The sequence below is a fragment of the Corylus avellana genome, chromosome 2 (genome assembly GCF_965113065.1).
Source record: "Corylus avellana chromosome 2, dhCorAvel1.hap1.2, whole genome shotgun sequence".
Lineage (NCBI taxonomy): Eukaryota > Viridiplantae > Streptophyta > Magnoliopsida > Fagales > Betulaceae > Corylus > Corylus avellana.
This window is the reverse complement of record NC_142491.1, coordinates 6,243,525-6,263,121: the sequence shown is the minus strand read 5'-3', so window position 1 is coordinate 6,263,121 and position 19,597 is coordinate 6,243,525. Positions and strand designations below refer to the sequence as shown.

Genomic DNA, 19,597 nt, shown 5'->3' with positions numbered 1-19,597 from the left:
TAAAAACTAGAAGACATGGCTGGGGCCTTAGTGGGAGGAGCTTTTCTCTCAGCCTCCCTCCAAGTGTTATTTGACAGGATGGCGTCTCCCGAATTCGTGGACTTCTTTCGGCAGCGCAAACTCAACAAAGGATACGTAGAGAAGTTGAAGATAGCATTGATGTCCGTTGATAAACTGTGCGAAGATGCGGAGGAAAAGCAACTTACGGATCTTTCTGTCAAAGAGTGGCTTCATATGTTGAAAGATGTTGTCTACGATGCAGAAGACGTCTTAGACGAGATAGCCACTGAAGCCTTGCAGCGTAAGTTGGAAGCTGAATTCCAAACCACTGCAACTAAGGTACGAAACTCCATCTCTGCTTTTTTCAGTCATTTTGTCAAGGAGATAGAGCCAAAGATAAAAGAGCTACTTGATAAACTAGAATATCTAGCAAGACAAAAAGATGTTCTAGGTCTAAAAGAAGGCGTTGGAGGAGAATCATCAAAAAGATTTATCACGACTTCTTTAGTCGAAGAATCTGATATTTTTGGTAGGGATGATGATAAGGAAAAAATAATAAGCTTATTGGTCTCAAATGATGCATCTTGCAATGAAAATCTGTGTGTGATTCCCATAGTCGGCATGGGAGGAATTGGCAAGACCACCCTTGCTCAACTTGTATATACGGACAAGATGGTGAAGGAGCATTTTGACCTTCAAGCATGGGTTTGTGTTTCTGATGAATTTGACGTGTTAAAGCTTACGAAAACAATTTTAGAGGAAGTAGGTTCGTCTGCTAATACTGATAGTAAGAATCTAAATCTTCTTCAACTTACACTAAATGAGAAATTGATGGGGAATAAATTTCTACTAGTTCTAGATGATGTTTGGAACGAGAATTATGTTGACTGGGAGATGTTAAGCAAGCCATTTAAATCTGGGGCACCTGGAAGTATGGTCATTGTAACTACACGCAATGACTATGTTGCATCGATCATGCGCACTGTTCCAACTCATCGTCTAAAGACGTTACTAGAAAAAGATTGTTGGTCACTATTTGTAAAACATGCATTCCTCGATGGATTCTCTAATTCACGTCCAGAGCTAGAAGTAATTGGTAGACAAATTGTGAAAAAGTGTGAAGGCTTACCTTTAGCAGCCAAGACAATTGGGGCTCTCCTGCGATCTAACCTAGATTTGGATGAATGGGAGAAGATATTGAAGAGCGAACTATGGGATTCGCCAATTGACAAGACAAACATTCTTCCAGCTTTAAGATTAAGTTACAAATATCTTCCCCCACAATTAAAGCAATGTTTTGCTTATTGTTCAATATTTCCCAAGGATTATGTTTTAGAAAAAGACCAAGTAGTCCTATTATGGATGGCAGAAGGTTTCTTAGAAGAAACTAGAAACAAAGGAATGGAAGAGGTTGGTGAAGACTACTTCCTTGCTTTGGCATCAAGATCATTGTTGGAACAATCAAGTGGCAACAAATCAGGTTTTATAATGCATGATCTTGTCAATGACTTGGCAAAATTTGTGTCTGGACAATTTACCTTTAGATTGGAGGTTGATAATTCTAAAGAAATTTTGAACAAGACTCGCCATTTGTCGTATTTAAGAAAAACATTTAACAACTTTAAGAAGTTTGAGGCTCTCTACGAGGCTACTCGATTGCACACATTCTTGCCATTGGAGTTGTCGCCATCGGATAATTACGCCTTATACTTAACTAAAAGAGTACCACTTGATTTATTGCCAAAGCTAAGATGTTTGCGGGTGCTCTCTCTATCTCACCATTATAATTCGATTGAGTTGCCTGAATCAATTGGCAAACTTAAGCATCTTCGTTATTTGAACCTTGCCTTTACTAAAATTAAAAGGTTGCCTAATTCCATATGTAAGTTGTGCAATTTGCAAACATTGAATTTATCAGGTTGTAGAAATCTCTCAGTATTACCAGGAGATATGTGGAAACTCATTAATTTACGTCATCTTGATATTACTGGAACTGCCATAAAGGAGATGCCAATGCAGTTGAGTAGACTAAAATGTCTACGAACATTAACTAAATTTATCATCAGCAAACATAGTGGGGCTTGCATTGAAGATTTGGGAAAACTTTCAAATCTCCGAGGAAGGCTTTCTCTTTTAGAGCTCCAAAATGTTGTATCAGCAACAGATGCTCTGAAAGCATGCTTGAAAGAAAGGAAGTACCTTGAGGAGTTGGTGTTAGAATGGAATGCATTAGATACTAATATTTCAGAATGTCAAAGATTTGTACTTGACAATCTTCGGCCTCATCGTAACTTGAAAAGTCTCACAATCAACAACTATGGCGCTAAAACTTTTCCAGATTGGATAGGGCATCATTCATTCCTTAATATAGTGTCCCTTCGCTTAGAAAGCTGTAGACAATGTTGTAACTTGCCACCACTTGGGCGACTACCCTCTTTGACGTACCTCTCTATTGTTGGGTTTGAAGAAGTAGTTAAAGTGGATCGTGAGTTTTATGGGAGCGATTCTTCATCAGCTAAGCCATTTGGAGCGTTGAAAGTTCTAAGGTTTGCGCAAATGTTGAAGTGGGAGGAATGGTCTTCTTTTGGAGCTGAAAATGAAGGTGGACCTTTTCCTCAACTTGAAGAGCTTTATATTAGTTTATGCCCCAAGCTAACAGGAGAGCTGCCCATCCATCTTCCTTCTTTGGCCAAACTTGAAATTCTTGAATGTCCGCAGTTGGCTGCCTCACTCCCAAGGACTCCTTCTTTGCACAAATTGTATTTAAAAAATTGTAACGAGGTCCAGTTAAAGGAATTGCCAAGCGGACTGCAGAAGCTCAAAATTAAAGGATTTGGCGCACTAGAGTCTCTTCCCCAAGGACTGGTGGACTCCAACGGCTGCCTTCAAAAGTTAACAATCAAAAAGTGTATGAAGTTAGAGCTCCCAACACAGTTAGAATTTTCATCCCTTGAAACGTTGAAGTTGGACAATTGTGATTCCCTCAAGTCATTTCCATTAGATTTATTCCCAAAGCTTTATAAAATCGACATCTCTGGGTGTACGAATCTGGAATCATTTACAGCTTCAGAACATCATGGACGTGATTTAGTGATCTTGGATATTTACATCAGCAATTGCCCGAATTTTGTATCTTTTCCAGAAGGAGGAATTCGAGGCCCCATCCTTGAATCCTTTTCGGTAGAAGATTGTGGAAGTCTGAGGTCACTGCCAGAGAAGATGCATATACTCCTTCCCTCTCTTGTAAATTTTGAGATAATCGATTGTCCAGAAGTTGAATTGTTACCTGAAGGGGGCTTTCCTACCAATCTGGAATTTCTTAAGGTTCAGTATTGTGAAAAACTCTTTGCCAGTCGGATGACGTGGGGTTTGCAAAAACTCCCGTCTATTAGATATTTGCGTATCGGTAGCAAATCTGAAGATGTGGTGTCTTTTCCAGAGCCAGGGTTGATGCCTTCTTGTTTGACTTTTCTTCGGTTCTATGGATTTCCAAATATGAAATCTTTGGACAAGAAAGGGCTTCAACACCTCACCTCTCTTCAACAATTGAATGTCAATGACTGCCCTAAGCTCAAGTACATGCCCAAAGAGGTGTTGCCTGCCTCCCTTTCTACCTTAAATATCTCTAACTGCCCTTTGTTAAGGAAGTGGTGGCAAAGCAAGAAACGAAAAGAACGACGAAAGATTCCCGACGTCGATCACGTACTTTTTGATGATGAAGTTTATATTGGATGAGCCAAAAGCATCGCAAGAGTCCCATTTTCAGTTATAATACCTGCACAACAATCAGGTAATTGCTTTTCTCAATCAGCTAATTAATTATAAATATGATCCTCTTGCTTCTCGTAATAAATTTCTCTAATTCTTTCATGTATATATATAAAAGATATTTTCTTTGTCCGATAAATTTCGCTTCCTTTTATTACTGCCGATTGTTTGTGTATTTGTTTAATTAATTGTATGGGAAACTTTTAATTAGCAGAATCTGGAAGTTCGAATAGCTGGGTGACAATTACAAGATGCAAGAGGCAGGCAAATAGATTCTATGATCCTTTGAGGCGTGAATGCCCGAAGGTTAGCCAATTATTCCAACTCCTAAATATTTGGTTAAGTTTTTCACGAATTGGGTCTCTTTTATATTTGCTGAATTCAAGCCCATGAAAAAGCCCATAAATGATTTAGTTAGTCCTTAACACATAAATCATATAATCAGTAAACTCATGTTACAAAAATTGTGTTGCAGAAAAAGGAATGTCATGGGATGGAGGGCCAGTCTTAAAGTATTAGTGGAGTCACTAATCTGTGGTGTTGGAAATCTGAATGAATGAAATGTGTGGAGACAAGCTGGAAAGAGAGCCAAATTTGTTGTGCAGCTCAGATATGTTGTGTGTGGAGTGTGAGTGTTTTTTCACATATTATTTCAGTTTCTTAAGAGATATTGTTCTGTTTTTAGTGTGAGCATTGTTGTCAAGAATTTGTTGGTACTGAAAGTGTAACTATTTATTGTTATTTTCTGATGAGTAGGTACTGAAAATCGAGATCATGGGAATATTGCTCCCTTTTTTTCTGCAGTAGAGGCTTTGAATTGTCAATTTGTATGTAGGAAAAGGTAATGAATGGCAGCAGAGGATTTTTTATATCCTCAGCATTTTCCTTTTCTTTTTTTCTTTTTTTCCTTTTTTTTTTTTTTTTTAATCCACTTTATCTTGCATCCCTTCCAAAATGAGATGAAAGATTCTGTTTAAATGAGGCCTTTTCATGCCATTATTGAGTTAAATACATTTATTTTATTGGTGGTTACTTGCTTCAGGAGGAATGAAAATGTCTAATTTTTTGATGCCCCATTGATCCTAGGAGTTTCTTTGATATAATGCTTTCTATTTGTTAGGTGGTGTCATTCCTATGGGTTTAGAAGAATTTGGGTTGATCATGAGCTTGAAGATATGAGTTTGTTTGATTATATTTTGGGTCAAAGAGAATGCAGAAAGCTACAAACTTTTTTATCTTTAAAATGAAGAGCAGGTTGAGCTCTTTTTTTCTCCCCTGCAGCTGTGCTGCTTACTGTTACTGTCAAGCACTCGGCTGACAGTTTTCTTTCAACACAATATTTCTAAGGAAAGTACATACTTCTCCCTTCAATTGAGTTCAAAAATTGACAAACATGTAGTAGGGGTAATATATGGCCCTATTTGGTTATATTAGGGAAAGGATAAAACAGTTTGCATATAATTTTATTTTTTTTAATAGAAAAAAGGAACAAGATGAAATCATGTTATTAGTGGTTTTTTTAGAGTTTATCTACAATGATTGCTGTCATAATGGCTTTGTATAATGGAGTCATTTGTGATATAAGTCGTGGAAACTAACTCATATTTAACAGGTGCCCAAAGATGTTGGATATCTTCATCTACAACCGAAATACCAGAAAATGGATGTTGGTGACATCCTTGGATTCGCACTTTGCCCATTTGGTTCTTCGTCAAAGATGGAGCCATGTTTTAAGGTGGTGAACATTCAGCATGCAAACTTTAACCAAATTTCTTATGGGAGACAGGAAAATGGAAGACTTTCCTTGAAACTTGTGAACACCATGAGGGATTTTTCTTTTCAAATAAGATACTGGTATGAAACTTTCCCTGATTCTCTTGCAAAGCGGTGGGCAAGGGCTCGTGAAAAATCTAAATGTTACTGCTTTCAGTATTTCACCAATTGTGACAGCTTAATCTAGCTTTTATTGTCAACTCAAATATGTTCCCTTGTTTAGATACAAAGTTGTACAGTACAGCCTGACTTGGAATAGGATCATGTTATCCTTTTTTTCTTTCTCTAGATGAATGCACAATCAGATATGGAACATCCCCGTTTTGACCAATTATAAGGCCATCCATCTTTGTATCCTCTTCCATTTTGCTTTCATGTGGCATATCCCTTGCTGATATCTAATATTAGTAGATATTATGAAACCATGTTGTAGGCCAAAGCAATGCAGGACCCTGAAATCCAGAACATCCCCTAAGACCCTGTGATCCGACAGGTATGCTGATTTTCAAATTTCATTTACCATAAGAGTGAAATTGGATTTTTTTTACTGCTTTCTGCGGTATATGGGTTGACTAACTGAAGCAGAGTATGTTTTCTGATTGGGAATTATGTGTTACTTTTTTCACCAACTGAAGCAGAAATAGAAACAGAATACTCAATTGAATGGTGTACAAGTGCACCAATAGAACCCCAGAGCAATTACAAGTAATGACTATCTTATTGGAAGCAGAACTTCATGTTACCGATCGTACTTGAGAATCCCTTTATAATATTTCTGCTTCCCTGCCAGGTCAGTGTCCTTCTGTAAGTTTCAGAAGCAGAGGAATTCTCTCAAGTATTAACAAAGCCTCTCAGATCTCTCCTTTAGGATACACCTGGACAGATCTTTGTGGCATTTGAGAAACCAGGAGAAGTCCCAGCTTGTCATGTTGTATTGCTGTGATTGGTCAAGAGGTGGAAGCTCACCTTATATCAGATTCATTTTTCTCCCACATTCACCGTCAGAGGTCAAGAGGCATTTATACCTCCTTGTTCAACAAAGGGTAATAATCGTGGGAATACAATGTTTCTTTTTCGAAAGTTTACCCACAACGACTAGTGTCATATTATGGCTTTGTATGATGGAGTCATTTGTGTTAACTATCTCCTATTTAACAGGTGCCCAAAGATGTTGGATATCTTCATCTCTACAACCCAAATACCAGAAAATGGATGGCGCTGACGCTGAGACATCTTTGTAAAATATCTGAACAACTACATGTTGTGGTGTAACTTGTATTCCACAAGTCAGACGTGTGGCCCATTCGTTGTCTTTGGCTTATGGTGTTCTAGTAGTATTTGGCTCTCCTTTTACAAGTAGTATTTGGAGACTTGGGGTTATTGCCCTAGCCGAAGTCAGTGTTCCACTACTACTTGTTTTTGGAGTATCCCTTCACCGACTTATTGCCTTATAAAAGGGAGGCTTTGCAACAAGGCAAAGTGGAAGAAAAATTAGAAGCCACATGTCTCATTAGGGTTTTCTCACGTTGTTGTGCCTTATGGCACTTAGAGAAGAATAGAGTTTTCTTTGTCAATTTTTTCTCTTGTATGAGAGAGAGATTTGGGTGTATTGGGGCTTTGAGTTTTGAGTGATTTTCTTCCTGTTATCTTTGTACTCAATTTTTTGTTAGTGAATTTCTTTCGGGTCGTCTCCGCCAGTGGATGTAGGCTTATTAAGCCGAACCACTTAAATCTTGGTGTCTTGTGTGATTGATCTATTTTTTATTATGTTCTTTTCTACTTCTTTGGGATCCTATATTTAATTCCGTGCACAACATTACATTTAAATACCAGGAAATTGATGGTGCCCATTTTATTCTTCGTCAAAGATGGCCTCAAGTTTAAAGGTGGTGGGCAATCAGCATGCAAACTTTGAACAGAATTCTCATCGGAAACAGGAAAATGAAAAACTTTCATTGAAGCTTGTGAAGATCATGAGGGATTTTTTTTTCGTTTTTTTTTCAAATAAGATAGTCGTATGCAAAGCAGTGGGCAAGGGCTCGTAAAAATCGAAATGTTACCACTTTCAGTATTTCACAAATTGAGACAACTTAATCTAACTTTTGTTTTCAATTCAAATGTGTTCCTTTGTTCATATACAAAGTTGTACAGTACAGCATGACTTGGAATAGGATCGTGCTGTCCTTTTTTGTGTTTTCTATGAATGTAAAATCAGATGTATTTTTCTAAATGTTTGCAGTAATTCTTGCGATCTGAGAATAATTGTTCTCTTTCATTTTCACACAATCAGGACAAAAATAAATTCCATTAATGCTTATGCATGATTTAGAAAATTGAATTTTTCTCGAGGGTAACCTGTGCACATTCATTCTTCATGTAATTTAAGCTAAAATGATGCTCAGGCACCACATTATTGATCAAATCAGTTTCTACTATCTCTTGACCCTCAAAGAGTGGTCTTAAGTAAAAGTTTAATAGCCTAGAGCATCATGACCTGAGATTTACCAATTCTTACTACCAAGATGCCAGCCTGAAAAATAGGAAAGCCGGTGTTTGACTAATGCAATTGTTTTACAAGTAATTAGTTACATGTCGCAGCCTCATATTCAAGCAATAGTAAAGACATGCTAAATGTTACAAGAAACTAGTAATCTCAAATTAGTAACAAAATTAGCTGAACCCAAGATTACATGATGTTTTACTTACAATAAATCCTTGGTTAAGACATACAAGCAGATACTTTAATTTCTCAGGAGATGAAAATTTTCAACTAACTTGGCACTGTACAGCTAAGAACTTCCTCTGATAATTAAGCAACATCCATCTTTTCTTTCTAATAAAGTTGCAGGGCACTGGCTCTTAAGGAGTTGGTTTTGGAACTTCAGGCCAAAATTTTGGCTCCCATGATTTATCATCCATACATGGAACACCAATAAATGACCTGTAACCTAGTCTGCTATTGGAGTAGCTTCAGACCTCAGCCATAGGAAGGCCGCCTTAGCTGGGTGGCATCAATTTGCATAAAGCTGAACCTTCAGGTCATTTTGCAAGTCCAAAAATGCCAAAAAAAGAGAACCCTTGTGAGGAGGGTTCTTAACCAGACTACTCTTCCATCGTGGTTCCCTCATTTGACTTGCTGTCAGGTAGAACATCATTCTCATCATCCCTACTAGCTTTCTTATCCACCTCCACGTTCGAATTCAACGGAACATCCCCGTTTTGACCGTTTATAAGGCCATCCATCTTTGTATCCTCTTCAATGTTGCTTTCATGCGGCATATCCCTTGCTGCACCATCAGCAGCTGCAGGTATATTGGTGTCTATATCATGGTGCATGGGCACTGAATTCTGTTGACTGTTTTGCTCCTCGTATGCACCCAAGTATGGCATATAATGATCAGGTTGATGTCTCATGTACCGTTCCTGGCAACAAGAAAACTCCAACTGTGTCAGCTTAAGAACTCAGTGAATCATGCAAGTACAGCTACTAAAATAAAATTATTAAGAAAATGTTCCAATGCAACAGATTAAGCCCTCATCCAGCATTAATGCACAATAAGAATTACGAAAGCATGAAAAAAAAAAACAAAACAAAAAAAGAAAAAGAAAAAAGCAATGACAAGCTTTTCCGGAAAAAATCAGTGTCAAAAGTTCTTCCAAATTGATGTACGATCATGCACTACAGAGGACAGAAACTTATCCTGAAAGAATGAGAGGCATACCTGATACCTCCAGTTAAAAATGCTAATCATCTCATCAACACTGCTGACAAGATGGATGGGTCCAGTATCTTCAACACGACGTTCAGTATATGATGTAATCTCATCCAAATTGAGGGAAAGGCGATCCGGTCTCTGAAGCAGATGTTGAAATGTAGGCTGCAATTCGTAGCACTGTTCAAACAAAGAACGGCGGCAAAACACATACAGACCAAGTCGGGCACGAGACATGGCAACAACCAATCTTCTAACATCGCGAAGGTGACCAACAAAGCGAGTGCGCACAAGAGACAGCAATATAAAATCATTTTGCTGACCTTGAAACTTATCAACAGTAGTTACCTGAAGACGAAAATCAGGGAAAACAAAAATAAATATTGTTTTGATAAGTAATAATTTATTGCAGACTTTCGTCTGGTTCTACTAATATTACATATTTAGAGGAATAAATGGATAACCATGGCTTTACATGGTTTTCCTTGGTGTTACACGAGCCAAGTGGAATTAGGAAGCCCTATAATGGATCCTGCCAGATCTCAAGTTGGCTTCCTCTGAAAAGGTCAAAAAATTTCATCGTGAAGTGGAAAAATACAACTATGCCTTCTATTGAACAATACATGTTTGTCACAAAACAAATATGAGACATGTAGAGATCCCGACACATTATTTAACCACCGATATGTCTGCAAGTTATAACATAAGGGAGTAAGGTAAGTGGTTTACCTTGCTTGGTGGACCAATAAAATCATATGGAACACATCTTCTATTGATAACATCACGGATCAAAAGTTTCTGGCCGTTGTATGTTGTCAAGATTGATATCTTATTAGCAGGGTAACCTAGTAAACGCAAGTACATATAAACACTGACAACATATTCAGCTTCTCCCTCGTTTTGATAGAACCAAGGAGAAGGGGCAGTCTCTCCTTTCCCCTGGTAATCAGGTACATCAATCAACTGATAATCATAGGAAAATCCAGCATTTGCTCTGTGGAATATAGCCTCCTCCTTTACATAAGGAAGGTCTCCCAAATCCCTGTACCTCCAGTTGTAAAGTTTGGCTATGCTTGGCCTAGCTCTACCCTGGGCATTGAGCTCAATGTAAGGAATGCCCAGTCGAACAAACCTTGTAAATAGACTTTGATCCATGTGACTGTACTTCTGGAAAGCCATATTCTTCACAACAGGAGGCAACTGGTGATGATCACCAATCAAAATGCAACGTTTAAGCCGCGCATAACCATCTTCTTGCCTCTGAAGCAACATAGGGATAAAGGTCTCAATCTCTAATATTTGAGCACTTTCTTCCATCAACAAGTTATCATACTTGAAACCTATTTGAAGAAAATCTTTCCTCTTCAGAGCTGCATGAGTGCAAGTCATTGCAACAATTTTTGCTTGCTTCGTCATTAGATAATTAGCTCGGTCAGCCGTTGACTTGAGCAATTCAAATGCCCTACACTCTTCAAGCTCTTGAAACATTGTCTTAAGATGACGAAAGCACCCCTTAGCCGCTCTCATGTCTTTCTCAAATGACTCACCCATAAAAACTGGATGTGGTGTGTTCGAGAAAAATTCCTTGAAGGGGAAGCGGTCTTTAACGAATGTTGCTTTATCCTCATTTTCTGCACAAGCAGCCAGGAATTGCTCCCAGCGCGAGTATACATGAAGCAACCAAAAGTATCCAGCAGTTTCACAAGTATAACCTACATCCTCAGGCAGTTGGAGAGATCTTGCCAGCCTCTCCACTTCGCTAAGCAATTCTAACCGCCGAACAAGCATTGCATTTACACGGCCTTGCCTGCTGAAGTCAAGATCAGTTGCTAGCTCTTGTTCACCTTGACCTAGTCGAAGAAGATAGCGTGCAGGTACATCCCTCTGAAACAATAAACAGAAACATGCATTAAAACCTATTGTACAAACTCCTAGCTTAAATACCGGACAATCAGAATCATTCCACAAATCAGCAGGGCAGAGTCAAGTCATAATACTGAAGAGATAAACTATCCTCACCAGCATTATCTTCTCAAAAAGGTCATTCAGAGCCTGATTTGAATGAGTGATTATTAATGTTCGCTGAGAAGGACAATTGTGATAAAGAACGTTCAAGATTTGCACAGCTGTATCCGTCTTTCCCGTACCAGGTGGACCCACAACCATAGTTAGTCCAGGCTGAATACCAGAGATGATGGCTCCAATCTATGCAACAGAAAGGATTGTTAAGTACTTGGTGACACAATAATATAACTGAGATCACCAACATATGCTTTTGATTCAATGTTTGCTACTTTCAGAATGATGTAGACAGAAAAATTAACTAGTTATATCTACACAAACGCCAACACCTCATTTGGAAGGAATCCAGAACCAGAACATGAACAATAGCTAAACTACAGTTGAACATCTGATATAGTGTCTAATAATAATTCCAAAAAAAAAAAAAAAAACACTAAGACAAGTTTAATCACAAAACATCTCACACAATGGGTACTACTACACAAATTAAAGTCAACCATTGAAATGAAGATTGAGGATCCCAAAAAATGACTTATCCCAGAACTATAAATATAGCCCGCAGTTTACATAAACGCACCTAGATTATATAACCATTTATGCATGAAATAGCATAAAATAAAAAAACAGAGATATCTTCCACACCAATGCATATTACAGCCATGAAGCTGACCAAAATGGTTCCAATATCGAGCTGGATGCGAAATTACACAATTGAGATAGGCCAGTATCTTTACCTTCTCCTTTTAACTATAAAATGTAACAGTATTCAAAATGTTTAGACACATAACATGCAACATTTGCAGAGAACTCTCAACAACACAGTAAACTCATCTCTTCATCTCATCAATGACAAAGCGCATTCACTATGACACCCAAAAAGTTAGTCCGACATTGAGAAGATAAATTGCTCACATGGAGTTGATGGACTATAAAAGAGCCTATGGGTGATAAGTCCCACATTGGTTTATTACTAGGTGAGACTAAGTTTATAAGTGATTCTAGAGAGCTCCAAGCAACTGGGATAAGGCACTGATTATAGAAGTAGAATTTGTAGTGGGATTACAACCAATAATATTAATAAAAAAATTAGGAACATAAGCAAAGTTAAAACACAAACAACCATGAAAAATAACACTTTGACAACAGTAAAGAAGAGTTGCAAAGCACCTGTGTGGCTGTAAATCTAACTGTGTTCTGCTTTGGCTGATCTTGGGGATAAGGACCTGGGTCAGGAGGAGTGTATGCCTCAACAACGAGTTTTTCTTTCTTGCAACCATCATCCACCATATTTACACCATTTGCTGAATCAAAAGCAGATGTCTTATTTCCTGGAAGGGCATTACTGCCACCTTTTAGCATCCTGGGAAGCCTAATTCGAAAAGGCGGCCTTGGATGCAAGTTTCCGCTACCATCTGAATTTATAAAACAAACCTAAAAAGCAGCGGAAAAAATCAGCATTTAAGTCACATTATTCTTCACAATGCATAAACACCATTAATATAACATCAAAAATGCAAATGCAAATAACAGCAACCTGATAATCTGGAAAGCTCTCTTTCAAATGATCAACATCAAGAAAAGTATCTTTGAAATCTACCATTTCCAAAAGATCAGGCATATTAGTCCATTGAGCTGCAGAAGGATTCCCATAGCCCAAAAATACGTTGTGCAGCCAGTCAGGAACAATGCAATATTCATTCATTAGATCTCTTATAGACTCTAAAATTGCTTTGAAATTGTTTTCTTTAGGCTTCCTCCTAATCAACACATTGAACGTCCCATAAACATCTTCTGCGCCTTTCTCTGCGATATTGCCGACATCCATGTGGTATTGTGCTGTATCTAAAGCAACAGTTACAGTTCTCAGTTCCCCTTTTGGAGGCTTCCACTCATCTCGTTTAATTCTTCCCGTGAAATCATTCATGAGGATTCCCTCCTCGTCACGGATCTCAATAATCTCACATCCCCTCACATACTGAAGGCCAAGTCTTTGTGGCACACTTGCCTTGGCGGCTTCTTCAGCACTCAAAGGCTCAAATGAAGGCCGAATAGAAAGTAAAAATAGAACATCATGCTCTTTAAGGGCATTCCATTCTGATCTTATTTGTGCTTTATAACTAGAAATGCTAAACGTGACTGCTGCGGTAACTGATGATGGCTTCACTTCTCCAATGTTTGGCTGCTTTACCTCAGCGATCTTAAATTCTTTAATTGGCACAGCCATTCTAGACCAACCACGAAAAGCAGTTTCTCCTTCAATATTAATGTAGGCAAGGAGATGTGGTATAGCTTCCTGAAGATCCTCACGTATCTCATATGTTGATTCAAGACGGAAGAGATTGAAATTTCGCAGAAGATAGTCATGAAGTGTTAAGAATTGTAAATTAAGTTTAGGAAGGGCCAGACAACCTTCTCCCGAGTAATTTATACTTGGTACAAGGCTTTCATCCCACATAATCTGCTCGTTTGGGTAAAGTGGGAGAGCATTTATGGCTTCTTTTTGAGATTGTTGTTTCTCAAAAAAGGAGACCATGACTTCAATAAGAAAATCAACCCTTTCTGACCAGGGATCCTCCTCTGAGATCAGTTTGAGCTGCATAAAGAGGATGAACATCAGATATTATTATTCTGAAATATTTAAGTATATACGACAATATGTTTATACACACATTGCAGAAGGCGAGGAGAGCAAAGAGCACATGGAGAACAAATTTTATAGTGGTCTTTAGACTGAAGATTTTAAGCTAGTCCAAACTATAACACAAGATAAATGGCAATTGTCATGTGTACCAAATTTGCTCCAGAAATAATTACAGAGGAATAACTTTCTTGTGAATCTACAAATGTTGATGTCAGACTTTATGATTACAGAAGAATATCACATATTAAAGATTATATCAATGATTTGCAACATTTCTACGCCAAAAACACAAATGTGCAGGCGAAACCTCATTAACGTGAACTTGACTCTACAAAAAAAATAACAAAACAAAACAACCTGACAAGAGAAAGCAAACTAACAAATTTATCATACAACACAAGTCAAGCAGTCCTCACTTTTGTTCTATAGAAGCACATTGATGGTAAGAACAAGCTGCTAAACTTTTACAGTTTAACCAATGAAAATGTATTAAAAGTATACTGAAAGTCCACCATATTGAGGTGGCATTATGGGAGAACGCAAGCATCTCCAAAGGCAAACACAACATAAGTCTATGGCTCTTGCTTAACTAGATTTAAAAGAGCTATAGCTTATGCAAGTCATCAAAAACAAAAATGACCTCTGCATTAACAGATGCACAAACTTGGAAGCCACAAAACAAAAACCAAAAAAAAAAAAAACACTGTTGCAAACTCCATAAAAAGATCATGAAAAATTCATTTTGGGCCTAGGCATGAGTCCAAAAGTGAAAATATCCAAACAGGGTGATATGGAATCAATCATCCATTTACATACCTTACAGCAAACCAAATCCTTCAACTCTTCAGGAGAAAGCACAGACAACTTCTTAGAGAGATCAGCTCGCTTGTGAATTGCACCAATGTTCGCCAATGCAAGTTCTTGCAACTAAAAGCACCAAACAAAGAGAAAGTTGAGACATTTACGAAATTTATTTAAGATGAATATTGCTTCTTGTATTTGTTAACATAAAAAGGGGGAACTTTTTAATTCATACCATTTATAAATGGCTGATTAGAAACATACCTTTGGGATCTTCTTAAATGCAAGAAGCTGGAAAGACAGGAAACGGTCATAATTACACTGGAGCACCTCGTCATCTGTCAGTTGTGTCCCAGCATGATCATTAATCTCAAATTTCTCATAAAATTGTAGCAAGTCGACCAGTTGTGCAAAAAGTTTTCCCTTCTCATGTCTATAAAGAGCACTTAAATGGCATTTGGCAACAACAGCTACATCAGCAACAAGAGGTCTCAAGTACCTGTATCCCCCAGAGGAAAAAAAAAAAGAGCAGGAAAACAATGATAAATATAGCTTGAACAAATAAATAAAGCATAAAACATTGAATAAGAAAATCATTTGACCAAAGAGTTTCCACCTTTCAATAGAGAAAGAAATATAATTGACACTTGGAATGAAGCTATTTTAAAAAGAGCTAATTTGTGGTAAGACAATCACCAGAAACTAAAGAAACCAATGTCACAATAATGTGGAAAACAGGAAACAGTACAAATAATGTCCATTTAAATATTAAGATTATTTTCCACATATAGGCAAGAAAAAGAAGCAAACCCTTAGAGCCCAGCTTTAAAAAAATAGAAACCCGGGTAAAGTATGTTGTAGATAAAAAAAGGCAAAAGTCCTTTGTCATCTTATTACTTATAGACTTATTCCACAAAACCTCAAACTCATTTGGTAAAAACATATGAGAAAGCAATCATATGAGGCCATCCTGCTTAAAACTTGAACATGCGCAAGAGCATGCGCACACACACACAAGAGAATTGGGAAAATGGAAAGAACAAAAAATTACAGGGGTGCAACTTTACCTCCTTGTTGGCAGTTGGCTCAAGAGATCAATAAGAAATTCCATAAACCTCTCACAGTACAAAACACAAGCATCATCAACTTTCTCCAAACCAATGCCATCAATTACTTCATCATCTTCATTAACACACTGTTGCTGCGGGAAAACCTTCGAATCAAGTACCTGCCACAAATGGACACCATAACTACCTTAAGCAATAATCCTCATAGATCAAGCAACTACTTTATAGTTTATTGTAGAAAAAGACCTCCAGAAATTCTTCAATAAGATTTCTCAAGAATTTCACTTCAAGCTTAGTTGAGGGGTCAAAAATCTCTCCTCGTGTAGCTGCCTCCTTAACCTCCCTCTTCATCATTCTTTTCCATTTTTTGATCAAATCCATATTAAGACAAAGTTCCATCTACAGAGAAGAAAATTTATCAAGTAATATAAAAGATAAATTCCAAACATATGGAAAATGATTTGAGATACAGCATAAGTCATACCTGAAAACGACCATATGACAAACTGTGCCAGGATTGCAAACTTGCTAATCTCAACACCGTGTCACTGACAACCTCATCTTCCAAGCTCTATTACACAAAGTTGTTAAAAAAATTAATAGACAAACAAGAACTCATGTATGTGCATGCATATATATGTCACTTGTATTATAAATGAACGCAAGCGAGTGTACTTGTGTACACATGTATGAGTTGATTGAGGATGTAGCAATCACGAGTGTCTTGTGTCTGTACTTAAAATAGATGTCTTAAGATTATTTATAATCATTAGACCAGTATATTTTGTGCAGCTCTACTGATGAGCAATCAGTCATAGGTATGATTTATATGAGTGTTAGAAGTTCACTTCTTTGCAGTGAGAATTTAGAAGTGTAGTTCTAAAAAAAACTTGATACCTATCAATAATTTACACATTCTAATTTCTTAAGAAAGGTAGCATTTTGTAGTTCCAAGTGAATATAAAGGACAAGATAAAAAAAAAAAAAAAAATGTACGCCGTGATATAATGAGATATTTGAAAACATTAGATTCACAAATATCACATAACTAGAGTACAAAATTGCAAGTCAAAAAAATTAACAGCAAAAGTCAAAAAGATAGTGCATATATGTACCCCATCAACAAGTCCTTGATTCTAACATCCAAATGTATTTGATCAGAGCATAAGTTAGCATGCTAACATACCTGAAAGGCATTGATCATGAAAACCAAGTAATTCGTCTTCTCAGCTATGCTTAATTCCCTTCCCTGCATTACATTTAAAGTATAAAACATTAAATCAGATATCAAAAATTTCTCAAACTTATCACGTAATCAGATTATTTAGCAAACCCAAAGTACATGTATAGAAGCTCCTTCAAAAAGCAAAATCCATAACCACCTGCAGATAATCATCCATTCAATAAGACATTTACAAGTTTGCAATTCCCCAATGAACATAAGACCATATGACAGATTCATGACTGGTTACACATTTAAACAATTTGAATAGATGTACTAGATTATGAGAGTGTACATGCCGGATGATCATTTTAAACAAATAATTGCTGCCAAAATCAGATTCATCTTGATAGCAGCAAAAATCCAAAACCCATGCTCCAGTATCACTTAAACAAACAGAAAAACATCTGATTACAAAAAGAACACCATCAACAACTACTAGGTTAAGCGGCATTGCTAACTGCCACTACTAATATGCACTACAAGTCTTAAGAAGAGGGAGGAAAAAACACTAAATGATCAAGGCTATAGGAGTACAAAGAAATTTTAACTTTTAAAAAAAAAATGAACAAGCACTAAAGGAAGCTTTCCAAAAATCCACTCAGAAGGTAGGGGCTGCTGGAAAAGGAAAATAACGTATTGAGTACTTACAAATTATACACAATTACCAAATGCAGCAATAACGGCATCCAGCTCCCAAAAAGATCTTACATGGTAACCTAACATGGAGATGTAGTAACGAAAAGAAATGCTCGGGTTTGACTAAAATAATGAATAAAGCATTGAATCAAGCTTCAAAAATACGAACCATTTATTATAAATACAAGACATGGTAGTATGACATTTATTTTTCTAGCGAAAGTTATACACCCACCTGGTGAGACTTGAACTCACGACCTCACCCTCCACCTTACTACAAAGGAAGTACCATTTTAGCTAAAGCTCAATGGCATTCTGAGTCTTGTATACCGATCACATAAAATATCAAAATTATAAATTGAAGACCTATTTTCACACTAACATACTCAGATTAATAGATAGACTATACTCTCTCTAACATCACATCACTCATTTTGGAGTAATATAGTAACAAAAGGATTTCTCCAAACAAAAAACCTTCAAGTCCTTTCTAAAGCACAAATTAATATGGTCGTATGAAGAAAGAGTAGACAAACCTCTTTCAGCCGAAGAACCCTCTCAAGGAATGCCTTGAACAACTCTTTCCGATCATAGAAGCATACCCAAGCCGCCACATTCTCTCGAAACTGCAAGTTCAAAATCATAATCTCCTAAGCTCATCATAACTTGCAATCACATTCAACCCCATAACCACATTCACAAAATAGAACATCCAATGGGTCTGATTCGCAATAGCATATATGAGAGTGTGTGTATGTGTGTGTGTGTGTGTGTGTGTGAACACAACTAAAAGTCGCATAATCATTATTGAGATTTTTTTTTTATATATAATCATTTTGCCCTAACAGTTCTCCTACGGTTCATTGAAAACCTTGAACTCACTGTCAATCCAATTTCTCACACTTCTCAGCAACCAAACAGTTAATAAACACTTCAAAACCATTTACCTTTTCATTGACCATGATTATCATCGACATCACATGCTCGAACGTCGCCGTTTCTGGATCGAAATTTGGCCACAAATAGTTCTCCAGGTACTGGCTCACCTCCAGAATCATCACCCTCTGCAACGGAACGGGCTTTCTCCCAACTTTCACCACTAGCTCCGTCTCGTAGATCTCCTTCACCAGCTCCGGTTCGAACGGCTTCTCCGGCTTCGTCCCGCCGGCCCTCGACCAATTCTCCGCCGCAATCTTCGTCAGCCGGTCCCGCTGAATCTCCGACAGCGTTATCGTGCTCGGGACCGCCCCCCCGGGCTTCGCCACCACCGTCTTCTCCGCCGGCAGCTCCGCGGGGTACTCCGCCACTCGGTGCCGCTTGAAATCGTACGTACCGGTTCCATACACCTTCGGCATTTTCAGGAATTCGTGGGTCAGAGAGAATCGAACTCAAAGAGTGGGGTTTTGAGAATACCAAAAAGTTTTAGGGTTTTGATTTTTAAATGGTGCGTAAAATCAATTTCGCGTATAAAATACTAGTTATTCAAAATTCCGTGTATACATTTTGATTGATCCTGTATAAAAAAATTCTCTTGCTTACTAAAAAAAAATTTATTTGCAGCTCCTCTTAAAGGTTTTTTTATTTGGACAATTATTTGGATAAAGTTTTTCAAACAAAAAAATCAATTCAACCTATTAAATTGGCATGTTTTTAAAATATATTAATTATTTTACATAATTTATAAACAAAATTATTCATGAATTTTGAAATTATTAAGTCATCATTGTAGAATAGTTTTGATATATAGATAGCATTACTCTATAATCACATACTCTAAAAATAAATATTGATTTAGTAAATTGAATTAAAATAATTTTATTTTCATATTTTGAGTAACATTATACAACACATTTTTATATGCGACACAGTCAATCGGCAATTGTATTTTTGTTCTTTAGCGAGAACTAATATAAGGTACCACAACAATGAAATCTTATAAAAGTGTGATGAT

At 37.2% G+C, this 19,597-nt stretch overlaps 2 protein-coding genes across 2 annotated transcripts; one reads left to right on the top strand and one right to left on the bottom strand.

Moving 5' to 3' along the window:
- Positions 1–4,074, top strand: LOC148587256 (putative disease resistance RPP13-like protein 1). Its single transcript, XM_088513317.1, has 2 exons — positions 1–3,790; positions 3,983–4,074. Exon 1 carries the CDS (start codon positions 16–18, stop codon positions 3,733–3,735), a length of 3,720 nt encoding a protein of 1,239 aa, XP_088369443.1. The 5' UTR covers positions 1–15; the 3' UTR covers positions 3,736–3,790; positions 3,983–4,074.
- Positions 4,075–8,077: 4,003 nt separating this feature from the next.
- On the bottom strand, positions 8,078–19,021 carry EMB2765 (P-loop containing nucleoside triphosphate hydrolases superfamily protein). The gene is made up of 14 exons (XM_059581837.2): positions 18,594–19,021; positions 18,183–18,272; positions 16,972–17,034; positions 16,270–16,356; positions 16,032–16,184; positions 15,786–15,946; positions 14,983–15,217; positions 14,734–14,844; positions 12,811–13,869; positions 12,444–12,707; positions 11,274–11,459; positions 9,984–11,138; positions 9,264–9,602; positions 8,078–8,964 (listed from the first exon to the last, which is right to left on the bottom strand). The coding sequence occupies exons 1-14, from the start codon at positions 18,999–19,001 to the stop codon at positions 8,644–8,646; spliced, it is 4,632 nt and encodes a 1,543-aa protein (XP_059437820.2). The 5' UTR covers positions 19,002–19,021; the 3' UTR covers positions 8,078–8,643.
- Positions 19,022–19,597: the final 576 nt, after the last annotated feature.